Below are 20,508 nucleotides of genomic sequence, written 5' to 3' on the forward strand. Positions count from 1 at the left end.
CAGAGGAAAAGGGGAGAGATGGAGCCTTTTGTCCGACGGACACTTCCCTCACCCCCATGGATTTCCTCTGGTCTTGCCATGGCTCCATTGCTTGGAATTCAAACGGGAATAGGACTTGACGCCAGATTTTTGTAAGTTGTTGGTTTTGGGCTTGTACATATGGTATTGGGTCCTCTGGTTTTGCTGCTTCTAACGTTTGTGCTTTTGTCAAGCTGCTGGAAAGGCTTTCCCTTTAATTCTATTGATGTGGGCTGGGCTAAATATTTTGGTGGGTTCTTTGGTGTCTTCCTAGAGCATGGGTCAATTTTTTCTCCTCTCTCTCATGCTAACCCATATGCTTGGGTTCTAGGAACGGGCTTGAGTTCCAAAGTCCCCAAGTGGCTTTGAAACCTACGTTCCTTGAACCCTGAATGGGCCCCGTGATTGCTTGTCACCTTCCATACCACAACCTTCTCAGTAAGCCCCGGTTGATTTCGTGGCTTGGGCCCACTTAAGCTCGTGACGTAGCTTGGTATTAGAATGCGCATAATTTCTATACTCGTGCTTGGGGTTTCATTATGCCATGATAGGCTAGAGTCGGGCCAAGTAGCACCGAATGGGCATGTGAGCATGATTTAGTAATATCGGTATGTCCTTGGCTTCTTCTGCACGTGCTTGTTTAGCATGATTCGTGGCTTGTAGCTTGTGTTGGCGGCTCTTATAAATTTCCTTTTATCCCAATTGAGCTTATTTTGCATCCAATTACCCATATTGGGCTAAGGATTAATTTGGGCTTAGCCCCTTGGATTTTTGGGCCTCAACAATATTATACCTATATATGAAATCAAATTTAAAAAATACATTTAATGCTATATTGTAATTCTAAATTGTTAATAAGAACAAAATTATACAAAATGTGCCTATTTTTCCAAAGTTTCCATGAGAAAGGAAAATGAGCCCAGGGAAGTGGAGGGTTACATTCCCCCCTATTTTCCCATCTGTCGGTTACCATTTATGGTGCTTTGTTTGTTCCCAGCGTTTTCGGCTTTTGTTTTCTCTATTTGTTTGCTTCCTATTTCTCCTAAACCCTAAACCCCAAAAAAGGCCTTGGGGTTTAAAAACCCTAACGAGCGGGCTTTGGGCCTCAACTTTCATAACTTTAAAATGTTAAGCAGATCTGAGGGTACGGAGCACATGAGCTTGGATGACCAGTTCCTTCCTGGAAGTTGTTCGTTCTGCAATAGAGTCCCCCAATCATAATCACAGGCAAGTTCATATTTCAAAACCAATTCCTCTGTATTCAATTCTCATGTAGGAACCACTGCTAAAAGCTCACCAACCAAAACTCTGAAAAATATGATAACCCAGATGAACAAAAGGCTAATCTTACTCTCATTCTCTCTGAGAAGCTCGGTCCAGCTTCACAGGCCTCGTCTTTACCACTCAATCTCTCTCTTGTTTTACTCTTCCTCCAATCCCAAAAGGTCGAACTCAAAATCAAAGCCCAAAGTAGCAGTAGCTGAATATCTAATCAACCGGCACCAGTTTTCCCCAGAAGCCGCTTCAATTTAGTATAAAATAAAAACATTTCTTCCTTAAACATGATTTAAACAAACATGGCCCAAAATCGCAACTGAACCAATAGTTTTTTTTTTTTTTTCTGGTCAAAATCAAACCAACTCGTTTACTATAATTCTGATTGATCCGCCGATTCGATGAGTTTGGCATGATTGATGCTCTACCCATAGCTCAATTTTGGTTATTCATTTAAAAATGTTGCAAAATTTTAATTTATGGTGTGCTTGGCTAAACTTTAAAAAAATATATATACAAGCAATAGTAAGGGAGTTTCTTACACACACTATCAATGCACCATTGAAACCCCATTGCCTTGCTTTTCTAATTTAGGTCCTCAAGAAATAACAACATCCCCAACAAATCGTAATTATTCTTTTTTATTTTATTTTTATTTTTTGTCATCTGAAATTTCATTCAATGAAAGGACTAGAAACAAAGCCCAACAGAGAACCCCAACAGAGCCAAAGTCCAAAAAGCGACACCCCAAACTCGTCTCCTGAGGCAGGGGCCCAATCGATGCCACAGGCCCAATCGACGATTTGATCGGGAGAGACAGAAAGGGAGAGGGGTGTCATCGACGATTCCACGGCGAAATCAAAATCCCTCTGCGACTGCTTTTCCCAAATTACATAGCATATCAAAAATCAAAGCTCTCATTATCTTTTTCCTTTGGTAAGCCTTCCAATTCTCTATTTTCCCACTTTAATAATTTCGATTATAGGAATCTTATGACCTAGAAACAGAGAGAATTTTTAAAAAGTAAAATAGAAAATTTTGATTCCGACATATTAGGATCGTTGGAAGACATCAAGCAGTGAAACTTATAATGAAAGATTAAAACTTTAATCTTCTAGCTAAATGCATCCATTGAATTTTAAAGATAGGTTTAACTACGCGTGTTTGGAATTTGAAGCAACTTTACGCATGTTTAGAATTTGAAGCAACTTAAAACCCAATTTTTATTTTTCAGATTTTCACTAATGAAGAAACTAATTCAGCCAGCGTTAGAAATCAAAGGAAATATTCTGTTCAATTAAGAAAAAATATTGTTGGGGAATAAAAGAACTCAAGGATTTTGATATTTAGTGAACGTATAATTGTATATGACAATGTGTATAAAAATTTTGTTTGGTTATTCGATCGTAATGTTTTGATTAGTAGAATTTTCAAATATCTGTGGAAGTGGGAAGTTGGTAATTGACTTTTTAATCTGTCAATGCAGTTTGGAAGGAGTTTCTGGGGAGAGCTATTGCTGGGGCATGTGGGGAAGGAATGATGCATCTGGTTGGCACCATAAAGACACGTATTCAGAGCAAGTTATTCTTTGTGCAAGTCAGGTATAGAGTAAAGATGTTGTAGATGTAACATTCATGACTAGTGGGTAATAAAGCTTAATTTTTTTGATATGCAATCATATGGATGGCATTTAACTTCATGTAAATTGTATGTAAGAAAGCAAAATTTCAAGCATTGGATATGGCTTTTATTTTCTTGCTAAAGGCATAGCTTACCTATGAAGCCTTGTATCCAAATGTATGGTGTTCCCTCCTCCTCCTTCCCTCCTCTCCCTATTTTCATTATGATGGAGATCAGGCAATTAAGAGTCTTGACCACTGAATTCTTAGTTTGATCTTATTGTGAATAGCATTTGAGATTGAGGATGCTAACAGTATTTAGATGGACATTTCGTTTATCGTCCTTGTAACACTATTTTCATTAATAAGAGCTCTGTTTCTTATAAGAAAAGAGAAGTTAACTTAGTTTGAGTTTGTACTACATGCAATCCAGTTTTACCATGAGTACAGTAGTTCAGACATACTTTCTTTTATGATTGGCAAATGATAGGCAGTTAGGATTTTGGCCTCTAAATGATTTAGTTGTCATTATTCTGTTGCTTTTAACTTAATGAGCTCTGGTTCTTATTTCTGGTATGCAGGTTATTATGAAGGCTTGAAACTTTGCAGCAGTATGGGAAGTAAAAGTCCACAGGCAATCCCAATTTCCATATTGATAGTTCTGTTGAGGGACTCATACTAGGAGGATTGTCTGGTGGTATGTACCTTGCTTAAACTTTGTCCTACTTGGTGCTGGTTTAAGTCTTGTATAATTGCATTCAGCATTTTCTGTAGGGTAATTTATACTTGCTTCAAATTGGTCAGGCATTAGTGCAAATATCTTACCAGTGCCTTCGATGTGATCAAACCAAGATTGCAAGTACAGGGATCAACCTTGAGGTATCAGTTCTATATGTGGTTTTTAATTTTTATTATTATTACTTTCATATAACTTCTAGTTATTAGTGTAGGAAAAAAAAAAATTTGTTGCAAGCATCATGTTGTGTTGTTAGAGTACTTAATGTTATCCGAGCAAGGCTTGGCATCGTATTGTGTCAGATGTTGTGTATGTGAACGCTGACCACCTTGGTCCACAGACACAAACACCATTTATCCTTTGTGATTATTGAGGGGATTTTACAATGCTATAGTTGTTTTATCAATGCACCTTTTCCCACCATTTTGGTTGAATCTCATAGCCAGATAACAGAATATTTTAAATATTGGGTACATAATTGATGGGCTATAGTCAGAAAATATGTACTTTGGTAAAGTTTGTGTTGATTGTTATTTCAAACTGAGCTTTCCTTTCGACCTGACATATTTGATATAGGCCTCACATTTACTCATGGGATGAAAGTTAGATGTGATAGAAGAACGATTTTACAGTTTCCATCTAACGTTTGTTGTGAACTTTAGGTACAATGGCTGTTATATGCAAAGTAGCACAAGGATGGCTGACGATGCACAGGAGGTTGCTCAGAGGTAGCATTCCCAGGATTGAGAATAATTCAGTTTCAGCTCTGACTTTTGTTGGTGTGGAATTTCTAAGAGAGACCATCTCAAAGAAGGATTGAGAAAGGATAACAGGCAAGAAGTTGCTGGCATGTCGGTGGGAGTCATCTGTACTGTGGATGGCATGAGAAACTTGCACTGAATTTCTTTCCAATCCCATACAGGCATTTTCATGTACCCAATTAATAAACGTTTAGTAATGTTATCATGTAATATGTTCATATACATAAAAGATATTGAAAAGGAGGTTTTTATTTTTATCTTTTCATTTGTACCTCCCAGTTTCAGGCGTAGGAGAAGATTATAATTATTTTCCAACTTTTTGCGGCGGTTATCAAGAACGCTGCGAAAGGGGTCTTTAGAAACGCTTAGCGACGACATTTACCGCGACTAAAGATGTTTAAGACCCAAGGGGTATATAAACCGTCAAAAAAAGTACAGACACCGCTGCTAGAGGACGAAAACCGCTGTTAAAAAGCCTAACTGTCACATATTCTCTAAAAATACTACTAGAGTGTTTTTTTCTTCTGTTTTCGTACAGACATTTGGTTTACTTCCTCCAAATTACAACCGGCAATTCGGTAAGTCACATAGAAGCTGCAATAAACTTGATATTACCAACATTATTGAGAAGCACTGGGACTGATGGGAGCTAACACACTTTCTTCAACTCTTATCCCGTATTAATACAAACCCACTTCTTCATTAACCTTTGTCTTTGGTAAGTCTTCCAATTCTCTGTTTTCCCACTTCGATTGAATATAATGGCTTAGAAATAGTGAAATTTCAAAAAGAAAATTTTGATTCAGACATAATAGGAAATTATAATTTATAAACAACGCAAGCCACACCCACATGTTTTCTTCTATTCTAATTCCTATCCAAAGATATCAAAAGGAAATAAATTTTATTGCAGGATTTTACATAGTTGATGGATCAACATACATATCTTTAAATTTTGCACTACATACGAAAACTTAAATAAATAAATAAAGAAGAAGAAGAAGAAAACAGACACCGAAAAACGCACATAACACCTTTTCTGCAACAATATTAATGCTGACCCAAGAGAAATAAAGTCACTCCAACAAAGGACAGCAACACAAGTTATCACTCTATGGTTCCAGTGGCCCAACTTGGAGTTGGAGAGAGGCTTCCATTCTGCTAGCCATGACTTGCAAGCCTGTGCCAATAAACATGTCCAGATCCTCCATTTTCCACCCCTCCACGGGTTCAACTTCATACTTCCACACAATACTGCAGCCACCTTCCTTTGGAACCACTTGCACAGTTGAAATGTATGAGTTGAACCCAACATTCCCATCTATAATAGAATAGCTAAATATCAGTTGTGCTGGGTCTATAGAAAGCAGCTTCTGCTTGGTCCAATTCACCTTCTCTTGGTCTTGGTCTTGCTCTCTTTTATGGTCAACTGGAGTCTTGAACCCAGCGCAGTAGCGCACACAACCGGGTTGCCCTGATATGCCTTCAACACCAAGGCAAGTTGTGAGAGTTGGGAACCACTTGTGCAGGCCAAAGAAGTCCTCCAAAAGAGGCCACACTTGTTCTGCTTCTGGGCCATTGAGCTCTGCACTAGCCTTGCCTTCCCATTTCAATTGTTTCTCATTCGCCATTCTGTTTTGCAAGAACTCCCAAGTCTCCAAGACCACAACACAAGAAAGAAAGCTAACAATGAATGTTTTTGTTTTTTCCTTTTTCCTTTTGCAAGGATGTCCTAACATCTAAAACATGCGGTAGAAGTTGAAGATCATGGAAGGGGACCAAAACATCATTTTCACCACACACAAAATCCATTGCTAGTGGTTGCCAGCTCCTCTGTCACTAGAAAAATGACAATGAGATACCTCTTGTAAGTTGGAAAGTTGTAACAAGGGCCCCCCAGTTTCCCATTGAGACCTTGTAAGAAACCTTTAAAAAAAATAAAAAAATCAGGGACAATTTCAAAAGTAAGTTCAATAATTCATGGGACCAGATTGTATAAAACTATCGCCCATTCTCATTTTGTAGGCAAAGAAAATGTGAACAACGTGCAAAAACAAATTCATAATTAGATTGTACAATGTCATTCACCAAGGAATGTTACTGCCTCAAGTCACTTTCTACTTTTGTTCTTTTAACTTCTTCAGCGTGTCGAAAAAAACCTGTAATGTTAATGACCCTTTGTTTTTCTATTAAGAATCTGAAACTGAACTGCCTCCCTGTGTAGTTTCTGAAACGCTATCGATCCTTGAGGTGTTTGCGTGAACACCAATTCCAGAACTTGTTTCCACCTTTGGTTTCATGTCGATTTTTGAGTCTTCTACTGAGATTTTGCTTTTCGCTTCAAAATCAGCGCCATTTGTTCCTTCTTTAGCTGCAACTTCTTCCTTCATAGTGTTTTCTTTCGTTTCACTTTGATTGTTTGAACTTGAATTCATTTCCTGATGTAGAGCCATTGCATGATCATCACTTGATCCAGTCACTATGGACTCTATGAGATCATTGCCATCTACAGGAACACCATTCTCATCATTAAATCCATGGACTCCATCTACCACTGAATCTGGGCCCTTTAGAGTGTCACTCTTCCCTTGACTATGTTGTACTGAAATGTCCTTGTTAGTACTAAACTCCTCCAATCTCTGTGGCTCTTTCTCTCGGTCCTTTTCATTTTCTTGCTTATCATGATTAACTTGTGAATTTTGCTCCTTTTCCTCTCCAACTTCATCATGACTAATATTCTTCACATATTTCTCACCATCGTGATCCGAGATAATTTCCTGTGTATCTCCATGTCTCTCTTGAGAATTTTCTTCTTGCAATGAGTTCTTGTTGAGCCCCACTGGTTCATCATTTCCTTTGTCTTCAACATCAGAATTATCATCTGTAATGTTCAATCTTTGTACTGCATTTCTGTCCTTTCAATTTCATTCCCTTCACGCCTTGCAAGCTTTCCACGAGCATGATCATCTACTTTGTTAGATTCTGCTTCATTATTCTCTTCAGCATTTTCACCTAACATATCATCTCCAACACCTCCATCTTCTTTCTTTATACTTCCTTCCACAAGATTTACATCTTCTGATCCAAATATACTGCCATCTTTTGACCACCCTGCATTCACTTTGCGCCCCAAAATATCAGAACCGCGTTCTTCACTAACCTTATTCTCTGCACTTCCACTATAGGCCTTCTCATGTGAGTACTTCATCTGGTATAGCAACCAGAAGCAAACAGCCAAAAGCAATGCAATCTGAAAGACCAGCTTTACCTTCAACCCTTTGGGTCTCTGGTTGCGGCAAGTAGACTGGGAATTCATCAAATTCTGTACAACTGCTTCAAAAGATAAGCTGCTTCATCAATTGAAAGACCTCACCTCAGGAACCAAAAACAAAATTGTAAAAATGACCTTGACATGTGCATAAATTGATTCCCACTGTTTATAATGCAGAGATATAAAGGAACTATATGAAATAAAAACGACAGAACTCAAAATTAAAATAAGCAATAAGGTTTTGTTACCAACATCAGAAATAGAAAGAAAAAAAAAACCCTAAACCACTATCAGCAATAGGGGTTTGCAACCAGAGAACTTTTATCTTTCCCCCCCTTTTCAAAACCAAACGTGTTCTAACAATTTTCCTTTGGCTTCATATTAGAACTAGATCAGCAGAAACCCTCTGTTTGGTTCCTGAGAAAATACAGCAAAAGGGACTGAAAATTTGGATCATCTGAGTCAACAAAGTCCAAATTAAAGTCAAGTTCATAACTCACAAAAGATCGAATATTTCAGGGTATTAAGAAAATTTGTGCTTACAAATTCAATACTTTGATTTCTTTCTTTCCCACTATTTCAACAGCAAAAGATTACACTCATACTCCTATGTATCACTTTACAGCAGAGCTTTAATAAAAATATAAATGATTCAGAAATTTAGCAAGAAAGCAAAGAAATTCACAAGAAAATATTTAATTTTTCTTTTTAAAAGAGAAAACTTTACCTTCTTATCAGTAATGGAAAGTCCAATGAACCCTAAACCAGGATCAATCTCCGCCTGCGGTTGAAAATTTTCTTCTTGTTTTGCAAAGTTTTGGTTCTTTCGGGCATGGAAGGAAGGATCGAGAAAAAATATGAACTAGCGGTTATTTTTGGGGCATGAACCCCAAAGTACCCCTACTGACCGGCAGATCAGACGCTTTCAGAGATGGGCTTTTCGCAAATAAATTGAAGTAGAGCGGATATTTTGGGATTGGCGGGAAAAATGAGACGGCTTTCGTGATTGTTGTGCTCTGGTTGCCGCCTTCGTAAACAACGACTCCCACTTTCGTCCGCTGGTTAAGGGAATAGAAGACGGGCATTTCTGACCAATGCGTCCCCGCCACGTGTACAGTCACAAAATTTAGAGTTTCGACATTCTCCAATACTAGGAATTCCAAAATTTGGACCTTAATTATTAGTTGTAGCATAACCCGAAATAGTCATATATTGGTTGCGGTTGGAACCCAAATTTCCAATTCATGTGATCTCTGCATATCAAATCATGGGAAAGTACATTTTCTTCATCTTAATTTGATGATCGAGTTAGGAAAAGTTACAGAAATTAGTGAGAGATCTTATGTGGTTGAACTTTCAAATTTTGAGAAATTACATAATCATATTAGAAATAGATGCTAAAGTCTTGAATTTTCTACAGTGGTTTCACTTAAAATCGGAATTTCTCATCTAACTTACATCCTTGTATAAATAAAGACAGAGTTAATTAAACGCCTATTAATTAATTTTTTTTATAGCTATTGTTTATACCATATCTAACTAGTCAATTATTTCGTGACACGTATAACATGGGACCTACAAAAGAACCTACAAAACCTAGTCAAAACAACGAGGTGTGAGCCTTTAGCAATTCAACCCATAAACAAACCATCGACAGGGTGAGCCTTCAGCAACCCAATTTGCCGATCCGTCTAAAGAAGGCGCTTGCTAAACCAAGCTGGACAAAGGACACATGACATCCTCTCAAGTAATGCTCACAATCTCATATCGAAATATCATTCGAAGAATGTCATACCTTCCAATATATATAAATAGGGGCACAAGTCCCCAAAATAAGGTAACTGTTACATTCATCTACTTAACCCTTACTCTGTCCAAATTGTTATCTACTTCGTCCTTAAGCTAACTTAAGCATCAGAGAGCTTTCGACAAGTACCACATTAGTGACGCAACATCTCTCTAAATTAGACCCAAAAATAATAATCCATTTTTAGGCATCAACAACTATGTTGATCATAACTTCATATGTTAGATAAAACAATGCTTGAAGTCAGTTACACATAAATGAACCTTTGCTTGGGATTCATGATATGCATGTAGTCATCACATTCTATTCCTAAGAAAAAACATTACATGTACTCCAAGATACATATTCTTTTCCTAAAAAATGACATCACATATACTAAATGATCTATTTGTATAGAGTGGTTGCATGAAAAAATAAGATCGATCGATGGATGATCGATATGGATCAACACCAGCCAGCTTCCTGGTAATCATATGTACTTGAAGATAAGGTTTGGGTCTGTAAATAAATGCCGAAATGGACGTTTGAGGCCGGCAAACAGCACCAAGCAAACTTTAGGCCACATGGCAGCTGTTAAAGGCCAATACATGCAACAGAGCCCACCATGAAATCAATTGAACATCAAGCATCTCATGCGCAGAGGACTGGAACTGGTAGAAGATGGCAAAGTCCCAAAAGCTAGATGACTTCTAATTAAAAGCTAGCTAGGTAGCCAGCTGACCTTCATGAATGATTAAGCAAACAGAGTTTGCCCACAGACGACTTTCAAATCAAGGACATTTCCATGAAAATTACATCCATCGATCCCTCTTTAACCTGTCTTTTGCCGGACCACACCAATAATTTAGGACACTCAAATATTTAATATATATATATGCATAATTAATTAATTGTGAAGGAAAAATGATCAAAGTAGTTGTGGTATGGATGGATGTGGAAGCAAAGAAATGAGTGGCAATTTGTATGGCTTATGTTTGTATGCCCTAGCTACTACACTATTCATGCATCTTCTAGCTGTTAAAGGCCAATACATGCAACAGAGCCCACCATGAAATCAATTGAACATCAAGCATCTCATGCGCAGAGGACTGGAACTGGTAGACGATGGCAAAGTCCCAAAAGCTAGATGACTTCTAATTAAAAGCTAGCTAGATAGCCAGCTGACCTTCATGAATGTTCAGAGTTTGCCCACAGAGACGACTTTCAAAACAAGGACATTTCCATGAAAATTACATCCATCGATCCCTCTTTAACCTGTCTTTTGCCGGACCACACCAATAATTTAGGACACTCAAATATCTAATATATATATATAGACACACATAGAGCTTCCATTGAGGGATCCCTCAAATAAGCTTATTTGAGGGACACCTCTTGTAGGCCCCACTCTGGATTGTATTTCACTAATCCAAACCGTCTATTTTGTACATACTCATTCAAAGATCATCTCTACAAAAAATTACTTGAATCCGATATCATTTGACTACTCATTTGAGTTATAGAAATTTTAGTACTTTCTTGAAGTATCGTGTTCATTGACTTTGTAAGACACAATTGGATGTTGAAACGGTTTCTGATTTGTCTAATTTTTTGTAAGGATGATCTATGAATGAAGAGCTTAAAAATAGATGGTTTGGATCATTGGAAAAAATTTGTAAGGTACCCTAAAGGGCGTCCCTCAAATAAAATTATTTGAGGATCCTCAATAGAAGGACTGTATATATATATATATATATGCACAATTATTTAATTGTGAAGGAAAAATGATCAAAGTAGGTGTGGTATGGATGGATGTGGAAGCAAAGAAATGAGTGGCAATTTGTATGGCTTATGTTTGTATGCCCTAGCTACTACACTATTCATGCATCTTCTAGCTATAGCTAGATATCATAGAATGGTAGACGTTCTGACCAACTTGTCAAGCTCTTAATCAATTTTAATGTCGTCCTTAGTCTCTTTCTTCGTCTTCCTAAGTTTGGAAACTGCTAATATCTCATCACTGAATTATTGGTATATGTCCCTGCCGTGCCGTGTTGAAAACACTCTATAATTGTTGGCCTAATAATACACATATGTATGTAAGTTCTTGACTTTGATCGTATATATTATCTTTAATTAATTGCATGTAAACATCATAAGACAAGTTGGTTTTGATTGTTAATTTGGTGTAAGTTAACCCAGAGTCAATGCAAGGAATGCGAAAGCATACTTTGAGGAAGAGTACTTTCCGAACAAGTTAAATTATAGAGAGCATTTTTGCTCACCACTTTAACTAAGAGTGTATGCTCACCACCACTATTGAAGCTTGACACATGTCCTATAGTTAACCTTAGTTAACTTTTATATGAAAATTAAAAAAAAAAAATTGAAAAAGAGCCCATAGCCCGATTCTCTTCCCTTTTTTTAAAAAAAATAAAAAATTTATTTCCTCCCCTCCCCCAACCCTTCTCTCTCCCTCTCACTCTGTATCTCTCTCTCCCTCAGTTTAAATTTTGATTACAGGGTCTTGCATGGTCGATCTTATTGAGGTTAAGCTTTTTGTGATCTTAGTATGATTAGATTGATCAATAAAATTTAAATGCAAATTAGTTCATTAAAAAAAACACAATCTTCCCATTTTCTTGTTTTTATTAGGAACCAACATAAATAAACTAAATATGTATTATGTATGCATTTGGATTTCAAACTGGAGACAAAATACAGAAGCTTCACTATAATAATGGAGTCTCCAATTTCGTTCCACGATACTAATAGTAATTAATTATTAAACTGAAAAATTAAATATGATTACAAGAAAAGAAAAAGAAAAATGTAAGTTGCAATACAGTTGATGATGTAGAAGAAAAAATTAAATGCGGATTCATTCGAATGGAAATATTCAGGCGAAAGTGAGAGCAGGAGAGAGTGGGGGAAGAGGAGAGAGAAAAGGGAGAAGAGAGGAGTCGGGGCTGGAGGAGGAAAGAAATTATATATAAAAAAGGGAAGGAGAAAAAAGGGGGAGATAATCGGGGATGTGTGCTAGCCTTTGGGCTCTTTTAATTTTTAATTTTTAATTTTCAACAAAAAGTTAACTAAGGTTAACTATTGGACATATGTCAAGCTTTAAAAGTGGTGGTTACACCGTTAAAATGGTGAGCAAGCTCCCTTAAATTATATCGTAGACGCAATGTGTTAAGACATTTATGAACAAAGTACATGTAAAACTCATATTTGATACAAATTCAAATCAAACCCTACCGAACTCTTTCTTATTTTCTTTTTCCTCATATAGGTTAATGTTAATGTTAGGTTATAATTTCCCACGAAATTAGGGACCCTCGAAACCTAAAAGCACTTCAAACTTCAAACCAATCCTAGTTCGTAAAGTCCCCACATAAAGTGCCTCATTTGAATAAAACACACACTTTGTTCTGCACTTCTTCCACTCGAAGTAAAGACGAAAATTGAGTTGCCTAAATGATTTATTGAACGAAAAAGAAAAAACATGCACTGCCCTACTGACGTTGAGTGGTTTGTTTGGTTGTCTTTCCTATATTAATGTTAGTATAAATTAAATAGAAAAGCATAAAGGATATACCAGCAAATGAAGGTGCTTAATTAAATTAATTATCTTAAGCTAAAAAATCAAATTGATTAATACCTTTTCTGACGGTCCCATCGGTTGTCTAACCTGGGCTTAATTTTTTTCCCTGCAGTTAGTATGTAGGTTTAGGGTTTAGCTCAATTCAAAATTAGCAACAATTCATTCTTAAAGTAAATTTAGCCTACTTTATTTTCAAATCATGAGTCCGTTAACTTTCAAAACTTTTTGTTTTTCTTTCTGGAGAAAGGAGCAATGAATGAGAAGCAAATACAAAACTTATGTCTTCAATTACTCTCTTATGTGAACACTTCTATATATATGAAAACAAATTTAATCAGAAAGGCAAAAAAGGAGGCACTGCTAGTTTTGCCAGATATTTTTTGACAACTTATGCAAGCTTACATCCATTACAATTTAGAATTAAATTCTAGGCTGGAAAATAGAAATTTCAAACTTAAAATAAGACCACAAGTCCCCGACAATATTAAAGAGTTGGCAACTTAATTTGATCAAAAACGTGCCCCATGAGTATGATATATTTACCCAAAATAAATAACAAATTATTGATGCATGATCAATATAATATAAGAAGCCTTCAAATTAGACAACCATCATCAGTACTAGGATCCTTCGTGGCCACTGCTCATTGGTGGGATTTAAAGTCTTGAAAAGCCTTTAGGTTTCGTTCGTGATCCAATCCCAAAGTAATTTCACTGAAGACCATGAAAAGAAGATTTTTTTTCATTTTCCTTTTCCAAAGTTATATGCAGCCTTTTCTTTTATTTTTCTGGAAGGGCAAAGTTTGTATGTAGCTGAGTGCGTGGGATTAGGAATGGTGGCTCGTTCATCACCACAAAAATTGATTATGGCTTAATAGTTCTAGAAGCTACTGATGATCATCCAAAGTCGGCTCCGTCCAATCATTTTCACTCGGCTAATACACACGCCCAATTTGCACGACTAATTAGACAGCGTTGATAACTAAATCACTAACCCTGACAGGTTGCACATTTTTAGTCTCCATTAAATTCTCACTACTTGATATGAGCAAACGACAAAGACAATATCGGCGTGTGAATCTTTATATGCACATTTCTCAAAACGAGTCTCGCGCACATCAAAACGACTCTGAAAGTCCACCACCCTACATGCTCCACATTCTATTATATATCATATGCCGGGACAGCACGCAAATCAATGTTGTGTAGCACAAGTGAATTTCCAAGCAGGTTAGGTGGAAGTCGATCGTGAAAGGAAAAGCATTTTGTTTGGGGTTGAAAAGAAGGAAAAGGTTGCTAGCTAGCAAGATATGCTTTTCTTCATCAAGTCGACAATGTTATCTTAGCATTTTCATCATGAAAACATTAAAACACGTATATTGTAATAGGTTAGCCAATTCAGGTGGAGAAAAAGGATCCAATTTCTTGCCCCAATGATCTCCTTCGAGGAGAAGAAAAAATAATGATAGAATATATCGCAGGGTTTCTTGCTTTCTTCAACAGAAACTACCAATACTATTTGTTGGGTACACATAAAGCTTGGTTTCGTATATGCCGTGTACGGTGAAAAGATTCATTTGGGAAAGAAACAGATGGCCACGTGTTCAGAGTAGGTGCTCTTATTCAATCCTGTCAACCTTGTCAGGCTGGCTGGCTCCACCCCCGATCTCTCTCATGGGAGCTGTAGCAACCAAAATTTTCAACGCCATTGTCTGATGCCTGCTGCTTCGAAAAACACCATTTTTACCCGGCGAAAGTGATGTCAAATTCAAATGCTCATCATCATATCGATTAATTATTGATCATAACTCAGTTACATATTGCCTATGAAGGTTAGCTGGTGCTGAAAGTAAGCCACGTTTATTCTAAGTATTTTTACTCACCATTTTAAACAAATGGTATTATTATCGTTTTTTTTAACACTTAACATATGTTCATAAATATAGCCATAATTACATAAATACAAAGCAAATAGTTAACTATACTTATGTCAATGAACAAGTGCCAAACTTTGAGAAAGGTGATGATAGTAAACATTTAGTTATAATGTTGAACAAAAATATTTCCGAATTAAATGGCAACTATGGAGTCAAAGTGACCTTTTGTGATTAATTTATATCTACGTTACCTTACGACATTAACTAACTTGGAACGAATTTGATTGAAAGTAAGAAGAATGGAAATTTGGGGCTAATAAAAACACATTTAAAATCGAGTAATGATCGAGCTAAGCTTTGGGTGAGTCTCAAGTCTAATCGATTAATTCCTGAAAATCTTTACCTCTTGCCTATATTGTAACCAAAAACTGGTTGGTTTCCTAATTTCTTTTTTAATTTTTTGCATTTTATTTCGTTTGATGTCAAGAGAACATCAAAATATGTATGATCCTTCTAAGAACATGATGGATCCAAATGCCCTAATTGTGTTTTTAGTGCTTAATTACATCATACTAGCTAATTTGTGTTTTTAGCCTTGAACACCAAAAACACAAATAGATGGAGGATTCGCATTTCGAAAAAGGCTAAGATATGAGTACCTTATTGCAAAAGGCTTGTGTTTGACACTTGGGACCTTCCCAAAATATCTTTAATCATTGAATGTGGGAGCATACTTAAGTAATTTGGTTCCACCCTAGGGGCCTTCTAGTAATCTGCCGAAGCCAAACAATCATATAAACCAGTAAAACAAAATCAATAAAAACACAAATTATTGCAAATTGTCACCAAATTCCTCTCACTTAGGAATGCCTATGTCCTCACTCATCCACACGCGTGAAACAAACACTCTCCACTTTATTTTGCTTTTTTTCATTTTCTTCTCTTGAGACTGCACCAACACGCACCATAAAAGAGATTGAAACACATCTCCTCCACCATATAATTATCATCTTAATCTTTATTTATTAAATAATAATTTCCAACCCTTTAAATACCTCCCCTCCCTCACCCTTACAAGCTCGAACCAACCAAAAAAACCCTTCTAAATTTCTAATCATCTCTCTATCTCTCTCTCTCTCTCTCTCTCTCTCTCTCAAAGAAAAAAACTCTCTCTCTCTCTCTCTCACTCAATTATACAAATGGAAGTGGAACCAAGCCCACCAATGGTGGCCAAAAAATTGTGGAACTTAGTACGCGTAGTGTTCTTCATGGTGAGAAAAGGGTTATCAAAGAGCAAGCTACTTGTTGACCTCCATTTAATGCTCAAACGCGGCAAGCTTGCAGGCAAGGCCATAGCCCACAACTTCATGCTCCACCACTCCTCCGGCTTCAGCTGCCGCTCCAACGACGCCGTTTCCTTCATAACACCCCGAGAATACGAGTTCAGCTGCAGCAACAGCCCCGCCGTTCACAACCCTTTTCATTTCAACAAGCGCAACAAACACCACCACCACTATTTTACCAAAACCGCCAGAGCCTACCAATACGACGACGTTACCACAATGAATGCAGTTCAGAAGGTGCTGGAGATGCTAAACAATGAGATGGTGGCGGAGGCGTCGCCGTTAGTGACGTTGCCGGGGTTTGGGAAGAGCCCCATGGTGAGGCAGCTGAGGATAACGGATTCTCCGTTTCCGTTAAAGGAGGAAGGGGATAGCCAGGTGGACAAGGAAGCTGAGGAGTTTATTAAAAGGTTTTATAAAGATCTCAAGTTGCAGAAAAGATCGGCTGTTCTTGAATCTCCATCATACCATGCCATGCGTGGTCGATGAGATTATCAGTGGACCAACAATTATTAATTTCAACTTCAGCAATGCATGGTTAATTTGCTTTCGCCACCGTATCAGCTTTGTGATTTGCACATAAAAGTATCCTCACACGCAAGGAATTTTTGTATGTGCCGGTTATATATGTATGTAACATTGCTCAACTTATGTATATGAATCTCGTTTGTACCATATAACAAGATTCTGAGTACATATTGTGCGAAATTGTTTATATATGACCGGCGCATAGACACACATGTTGAGTTGAGTGTTAATTAACTTTGTAGTTTTCTTATGAGATGGGAATTGGGTACTAGCTAGATTGCTTAATGTCAGGATGTTGTAGCTGCTTTAGACTTGTAGGTTTAGATGAAACCGAGGCTCTTTGGAGCAATAATTTTGATTCTTCTCCACTTGATGTGTTTTTACCTTTTTTTTTGTTGTCTTAATGTGTTTGTTGGTAATAAAAAGGAGAAAAAGAAAAAGGGTGTTGTTGTGTGAATCTCTCTCTTCTTTTTATAAAGCTATAGAGAGCCCTTTGTACCTACTGCGACTAATTGCCTGGCAAAGGAGCTCTAAAGAGAGAGCGTTATGTTTGTCTTGACCTCGTGTGTGAGTTTTTAATGTATTGCCTTTCCAGGTTGGTGAGTAGGAGCTTTGGATTTATTAGGGTTTATGGTTTGTCTGTCCAGTGTCGTCGTTTGTGATGGCGATACTAGTGGTTCTGGTCCAGTTTGGTTACGTTGTTAGAGGGTCACTACCAATGCAATGAACTGGACATTAAAGATCGCCACAAATTTTCATTTGCAAGGTAATTTACATATATATGGTGCCCATGGCCAGCTAGCACAAATTTTAGGTCACATACATACTAACCTCATATTTGGTTGGGAGTATAGTTATAACTTTTTTATATATATATATATATATATATCCGTGATCCGTCTAATTTTTAGGTATTTTTTAAAAGATCTGTATCGTTTATTATTTTAGTTTATTTAAAGAATTTCTCAATAAAAATAGACTATATGTATATAATATGCTGATTTGTGTAAATACGTATATAAGATGGCAGATATAAACACTAATCAAATTGAAATCCTCCGGCCTATTGTTGTTTTGGTTTTAAGGTTAATGAAAGATGCAAGAGAGTTAGCTTAGGTATAGTGGTTAATCAAATCATGGTTTTAAATTCGATAAGAAATATCAAAATTGACAGCAACTTTGTCTTTAGTTTTGATTAGTGTGCATGCTCGTGCTCCATCTAATAGATCTTCAAAGATGCGGGGGCAGGTTACAATTAAGACAAAGGGGCAATCACTTCACTAGACAAGCTAATACACAAATTGATTACATTATCCTTCCGTCTATGCGCTAATAGGAAAAAAAAAAAATCATTCTATGCTGATCAATTTCAGTCTTGAACTTTTTATTTTCCTTCTTGAACTTTTTATTTTCCTTCATATATTGTTTTTTATTATTATCCTTCTTTTTTCTTTTTCATTTCAACTATATTTATTAATACGTAATATGGTGGGTCCATCTCACTTTTTCTTTTTTGAATATTGACTTTTCGGAAAGTAAAAAAATAATATTTAGAGGTGCCCAACATCGCATTACCAAGGATCAAACTACTACCACTCTTGAAATTAACCTTGTCTAACAGATCACGAGCACAAAACTTCATTCAAAAATATGAATTACTATGTTGTAACCTTGTCTAAACCCTAATATATATATATATATATATATGTGCTTTCAACTCTGCACTCGAGTTCGAATCCTCCATGTAGTTTAGATTAAATTAAAATAAAATATCGATTGTATAAACCCCTAAAAAATAACATATATATTCTATGAATATTTTTGCTCAATATAGTATGGCTTTGTACATGATGTCTGATCTATCTTTATAAAAAACAGAATTATCGATATGTCATCGATAAGATATCGATATTATTACTGCAACTAATATTGATGCACATACATGCATATACATAATATGAAAATGCATCTTAAAGTTTATCCAAACTATATAAAAGTTTACAAACTAAAACCAGCTACTTACTTAACAATTGTCGGCTTTATAGATCTTGAGGAGTAAAATAAAAAAAATGGTAAAAAGAAACGAAGAGAATAACTTTAATTATAAAGAGTAGGTGAGAGATTGTGATGTATGGTTGCATGATTGAAGAAAAGTCTCTCTCAAGCACTAAAGAGCCTCCTCTCTCTCTCTCTCTCTCTCTCTCGCTCTCCTAAAACTTGATCCATCCTCCCATTCTTATCTTGCAAATGAATACAACTATATATGTACAGATCATCATTAAATTAATATTCATGGTTATTAACTTTTCTTCTTCTTCTTCTTCTTTTTTATTTATAATTTTTTAATAAATTTTTGGAGTTTAATTTCTGAATTTTTGAAGAGCCAATGCCAGTGTTTGTAGACATGCGCAGCGCCATGCATGATTTCTTGACATCGACTGTTTGACATGGACACACAAATTAATTGTTAACCACTTTCTCTTTCAATTTCCAAAATTTGATTCAACCATTATTTAATTGTACGTGATAAAATCTTGAGATTCTTATAAAGTTCATTGCCCAAAATAATTATACAAAGTTTGAGTACCACATTTTGTGGTTTCTGAACATCCCTATCAAAATCCAGCCTCCACGCAACTTGATTTTCAGTTAATAGAAAATTAGAAATTAACGAAATTTTATTATTCTCTTTATTTGATAACAATACTTTGAGTACGCCAAATATAATCCCGCATAATTTTATAGTGGGGGTCTCATTAAGGCCTTTAGAGGAGGCCATATCTCTTACTCGTTGGATGAAATTAATTAGCTAGTCATTAGATCAAATTAGTTAATTTGATTCAACAGTTAAGAAATATGATTTCACCTAAATAAGGCCCTTAGGGCCTCATTTGTTTCACCTTATTAGCTTGGATTGGATTGGATAAATTTTTATCCCTTATTTGTTTTCATTTGGTTCTAGTTTTAAGTAGGACTGTTAATACTGGCCCCACCAAAAACACCTCCTTAGGTGTTCTTAGTGAGACCCGTGTGGAAAGGGAGGACTAGCCTTCACTAGCTTTCTTTTCCTTATCACACCTCCGCACCCAAGCGCAAGCAACCAGCCACAACCACCGACCACCCAAGCAGCCAAGAGCCAGCAGACCCGCCGAACTCGCCGCAACCACCAATAGCCAACAGACCCACCCACCACAAATGCTTTCTCTCTCCTCCAGCCACAACCCAGATCTTCCAAAGCCACTACATCATCGTTCCTAATCAGCCATAACCCGATCGAAATTCAAAGAAAAAACACCACACACAAACCCACTACATCATCGATGTGCCCCTCTTCCTCAACTCTGTTTCTCTACTTCTCTTTGCAAATCCAAAAAACAAATTGCAAAACAGAAAAGAAACACAAATGATATCAAAAATAGAACTAATAAATAAAGAGCAAATTAGACATAGGAAGAGGAGAAGAGAGACAATGAAGAAGAATAAGATGAAAGAGAGGGGGGAGCTGAAGGCAGGGGAGGAGAGAAACTGAACAGAGGAGGGGGAGTTTCATTTTCGTTGTGAGGAAGAAGAAGAAAAGTAAAAATAATAAAAAAAAATAAAAAAAATTAAAAAAACTTACTTTAAAAAAAATTATTATAAAATTTAGTTATAGTTCAATCAAATCTATACCAAACGTAGTACAAGTGTTATC

At 36.5% G+C, this 20,508-nt stretch overlaps 2 protein-coding genes, 1 long non-coding RNA gene and 1 pseudogene across 3 annotated transcripts; 2 read left to right on the top strand and 2 right to left on the bottom strand.

Annotated features, from left to right (window-relative positions):
- Positions 1–2,033: 2,033 nt before the first annotated feature.
- Positions 2,034–4,666, top strand: LOC103340834 (uncharacterized). Its single transcript, XR_514740.3, has 5 exons — positions 2,034–2,229; positions 2,780–2,894; positions 3,494–3,609; positions 3,717–3,791; positions 4,311–4,666. It is a non-coding gene; the product is annotated as an uncharacterized LOC103340834 (long non-coding RNA).
- Positions 4,667–5,294: 628 nt separating this feature from the next.
- LOC148914532 (lachrymatory-factor synthase-like) lies at positions 5,295–6,221 on the bottom strand. The gene has a single exon (XM_089042322.1). It carries the CDS (start codon positions 6,146–6,148, stop codon positions 5,522–5,524), a length of 627 nt encoding a protein of 208 aa, XP_088898448.1. The 5' UTR covers positions 6,149–6,221; the 3' UTR covers positions 5,295–5,521.
- Positions 6,222–6,400: 179 nt separating this feature from the next.
- On the bottom strand, positions 6,401–7,725 carry LOC103340832 (uncharacterized; annotated as a pseudogene).
- Positions 7,726–16,021: 8,296 nt separating this feature from the next.
- Positions 16,022–17,274, top strand: LOC103340831 (uncharacterized). The gene has a single exon (XM_008244286.2). It carries the CDS (start codon positions 16,146–16,148, stop codon positions 16,776–16,778), a length of 633 nt encoding a protein of 210 aa, XP_008242508.1. The 5' UTR covers positions 16,022–16,145; the 3' UTR covers positions 16,779–17,274.
- Positions 17,275–20,508: the final 3,234 nt, after the last annotated feature.

Source organism: Prunus mume, linkage group LG8, assembly GCF_029339155.1.
Source record: "Prunus mume cultivar Tortuosa linkage group LG8, ASM2933915v1, whole genome shotgun sequence".
Taxonomy (NCBI): domain Eukaryota; kingdom Viridiplantae; phylum Streptophyta; class Magnoliopsida; order Rosales; family Rosaceae; genus Prunus; species Prunus mume.